The sequence below is a fragment of the Idiotropiscis lumnitzeri genome, chromosome 5, assembly GCF_059441095.1.
Source record: "Idiotropiscis lumnitzeri isolate Australia: NSW breed Sydney's pygmy pipehorse chromosome 5, RoL_Ilum_1.0, whole genome shotgun sequence".
Lineage (NCBI taxonomy): Eukaryota > Metazoa > Chordata > Actinopteri > Syngnathiformes > Syngnathidae > Idiotropiscis > Idiotropiscis lumnitzeri.
The window spans coordinates 7,207,975-7,211,466 of record NC_142395.1 but is presented as its reverse complement, the minus strand read 5'-3'; the positions used below and the strand labels follow the sequence as shown (position 1 = coordinate 7,211,466).

Genomic DNA, 3,492 nt, shown 5'->3' with positions numbered 1-3,492 from the left:
TAGATGGCATTAGAATGAATTAATAAATCGATCAATAAATCAATCAATAAATAAACAAATAAATACATAATAATAATAAAAAAATAATATATATATATATATATATATATATATATATATATATATATATATATATATATATATATATATATATATATATATATATAGATATATACACACATTTGATACAAAATGTCAAATGAAAGAACAATTGCTAATGCACCTTAGTAAGTTATTAAAATAATTGGGGGTTCTCATTTGGGTTCTCAATTTTGCACCTATTCGTCTCTCGTCATAAGCAAAATGAAAAGATCACTACATCCCTCCATCTCTTCAAGATAAAGATTCATTTGCTGGCCTATTTTACCAAAAACGTTTTTATTTCAGTAATACAACTATTGTAAACAATAGAATTAGGAAATAAAGAACAGTGAAGAAGAACATTTAATTCGATTACATTTTGCACGGGGGAAATTGAAGAGTCCTATAATCACATTGAATTCGACGAAAACGTCTTGCACTTTACACTCTTACCAGCAGAGGCCAGTATATTATACTGAGTCGTTTGCGATGGGTTTTGCTGACTCATCCTTGGAAATTATTGGGCAGCTGCAGCGCCCACTTTAAAATAAACAATCCAAAAGACCCGGTAGTGGGTATTGGCACATCTGTCTCACCGTCAAGAGGTTGTGGGTTCAAATCTCAGCTCAGGCCCTCCATGCATGCAAAACATGCATGTTACAGGTTTAATAATTAATAATAATAATTTGCCCTTTATTAGTCCCACAATGGGGAAATTCGAGATTCGAACCCAGGCCTCCTGGGGAGACTGGGTCCTGAACGCGGCGCCTTAGACCACTCGGCCATCCTGGCAGCCAGAGATTCGAACCCAGGCCTCCTGGGGAGACTGGGTCCGGAACGCGGCGCCTTAGACCACTCGGCCATCCTGAAGACAAATTGTGGATGACTGTTTTCAGAAGGTATTCTAGGATCAGAGGTTTCGGCCCTAAACTGGGTATGGCAGTTATTTTCAGTGAACTGAATCATTTGAACCTGTTCATAAAAAAAAACCGAATTATTTGCGCTCCCCACGCCTCCAACACGCCCCCTGCCCCCAGGCATGGATGGAGTGAGTAAAAGGAAAAAACTTTTGTACTCACTGTAATATTGCAGTAATTGTAATTTCAAATCATTTGTGAAACGGAAATGCAGCTTGTTCACCAGAGCTGGGCAGTCCGTCCCTGGGGCGGATAGGTCCGGCCCGGCCGGAAGTCCATTTTGGAGGCAGGGGGTGAGGGCGGCGTGACAACATTTAAAAGGGGGTTTGATTAACAAAGGCTGGAGGTAGATTTTAATCCTGCCCACCAATCGTACCTCGTGCATGTGATGTGTTCATGCGGCAGCTAAAATTTTATCTCAAAAATTGCCTCAGAAGGTGTCAAAAGCGTCACTACCAACTGTGCATACTTACTTGCATTGGGCACGTTTGTGGAGAAGAATGAGAGACAGAGAACAAAGGGGAAGTCAAACCGTTAACCCACTTTGGTCTGACGAAACACTTACCACCATAATAATTTGAATAGTAAATTAGCCGGCTAATGTTTGTTCTTGGGGTTGTGGTATTGCCCCCCCCCTCTTTTAATTGTAAATCCCCAATAGCAGGTGGGAGCGTGAAAATAAGGATATACAGGAAGGCTTGAACGCAAGCTGCTGTCTCATGTTTCTTCTTACACAAACAATAATCTTCAAATAAACCTCTGCCATTAGGTCTCTCTCGCAGCGGCGACATTTAGGGATGCTTTTTTTTTTTTTTTTTGGGATTGGTGGTTCAGATGCGGAACGGGCCGGGGGCCAACAATTTTTATGAATAAGGACGCAGGGTCGAGGCCGGAAGGTTACCCAGATCGCAGCCGGAGTGGACTGACCAGCAAAAAAAGGGTCAAGGGTCAAGTGCCGAGCTCTGCGGTTCAGAGCACATTCACTCACTGACTCGTTCTTGAAACGGAAATGCAGCACGTTCACTCACTGAATCGTCCACGAACAGAAAATGGAAACACGTTCACTCACTGAGTCATTCTGCGAACAGGGTGTTGTCACTGATTCTTTTGTGAACGCCAAAAGGCGTAAAAACAGACGGCTGCATACTCTCGACCAGCTTTAGCCAAAATCTTCTCCTCCATTTTGTAGGTTGCTACCAAGCGCACGATGGGGTAAATGTACTGGGGGGGAACAAAATGCATAAAGAATCCAGTTGTAGCCTTGAAAATAATAACCTTGTAATATTCAATCTTTGTAAAATATTCGTCTGAAACTAAATCCTATGTAACTTGTTTTTAAAAATGTGAGCAAGTGTGAGCTGATTGTCTTCCAAATCTTCAATAATTCTTCAGATGCACTGGTATAGCATATCTTCCTATCCCTGCCACGCCTCCGCCAACCCAGGTAAAGCTTCCGAAAAGACCCACTGAGTGTTGTCAGAGGCTATTTTTAAACTTAAATGCTCTGAACTTCTATAGAAATGGGTCGTGACTTTGCACCAGTGGCAAAATGTTTTTAATTTGACTATTACTAATGATGATTATGATAGCAAGGTTTTGTTAAAAGTTACAGAACCAAGCTATTTACATGACCCACAAAGCCTAAAATAACCGTGTGCCGATGCCGGTTGAAGGCTCTTTTGTCTGCCGTCTTTGTGCATAGATGAAACATTGTTTTGATCACAATGGGAACAAAGAAGAGTCACATAAATTTGCATCGCCTGGTACTTTTAGTGCCAATGTTATAAATAGACCCATTTGTGTTATTTTCAGCTCATTTTGTTTTTATACAAATCAATACAATGTAAGGGAGGTAAGTGATACGGATTACGTTCACACTACCAATAATTAGTCTGCCTTTTTTTAAACAATTTTTTAATTGATACTTTCATATACTTGTATGTTTAATATTGCCCCCTTGGAAGCTTCACAAACACTATCAATGCTCACATTCTGTCATAAGAGAGGAAAAATCTTGATCCTCCCATTCTCCTTCATTGTTCTCATTCTCAGCAGATTCAGTTTCAGAGGTGACATGAATCTGATCAACATCATTTTTCAATTCCCTTCATTTTGTTTTGGCCAATGGTGCTTAGCGACATCAAATAGTCACATAACACGTTACCCAATCAAAAATGCGACTTGCACCAGGGCCACACCTACAAGTCCTCCCAGCTCATCTTGCACCCAACATCCTTTCTCGAGACACAGTTGTCATGGAGATGGAAACGAGTTCAGCGTCCACTCCTGGTACTGTTACCATGGAAATTCCTTTTGTCGTAGCGACTCCGGGAAAACAAGCCAAGCCAGGGGAGCCTGTTGAGCACCGGAATCTTCATCATGCTGGGGTTGCATTACGGCACAACAAATATCGCCTGCTGATTGTGATTGGAGACGTTTCCACTCGCGATCACCTGGACTCTGCCAGAAAACAGATCACGCAAGGTAAGACTGA

General features: G+C 41.2%; 1 protein-coding gene across 1 annotated transcript in view; it reads left to right on the top strand.

Annotated features, from left to right (window-relative positions):
* Window positions 1-3,242: 3,242 nt before the first annotated feature.
* Window positions 3,243-3,492, top strand: part of map1aa (microtubule-associated protein 1Aa) — a 47,560-nt gene continuing 47,310 nt past the window's right edge. Inside the window, exon 1 of the mRNA XM_088295263.1 lies at window positions 3,243-3,482. Coding sequence (XP_088151389.1) covers window positions 3,254-3,482 — 229 coding nt within the window. The 5' untranslated portion in view covers window positions 3,243-3,253. The remainder of the gene's footprint in view (window positions 3,483-3,492) is intronic.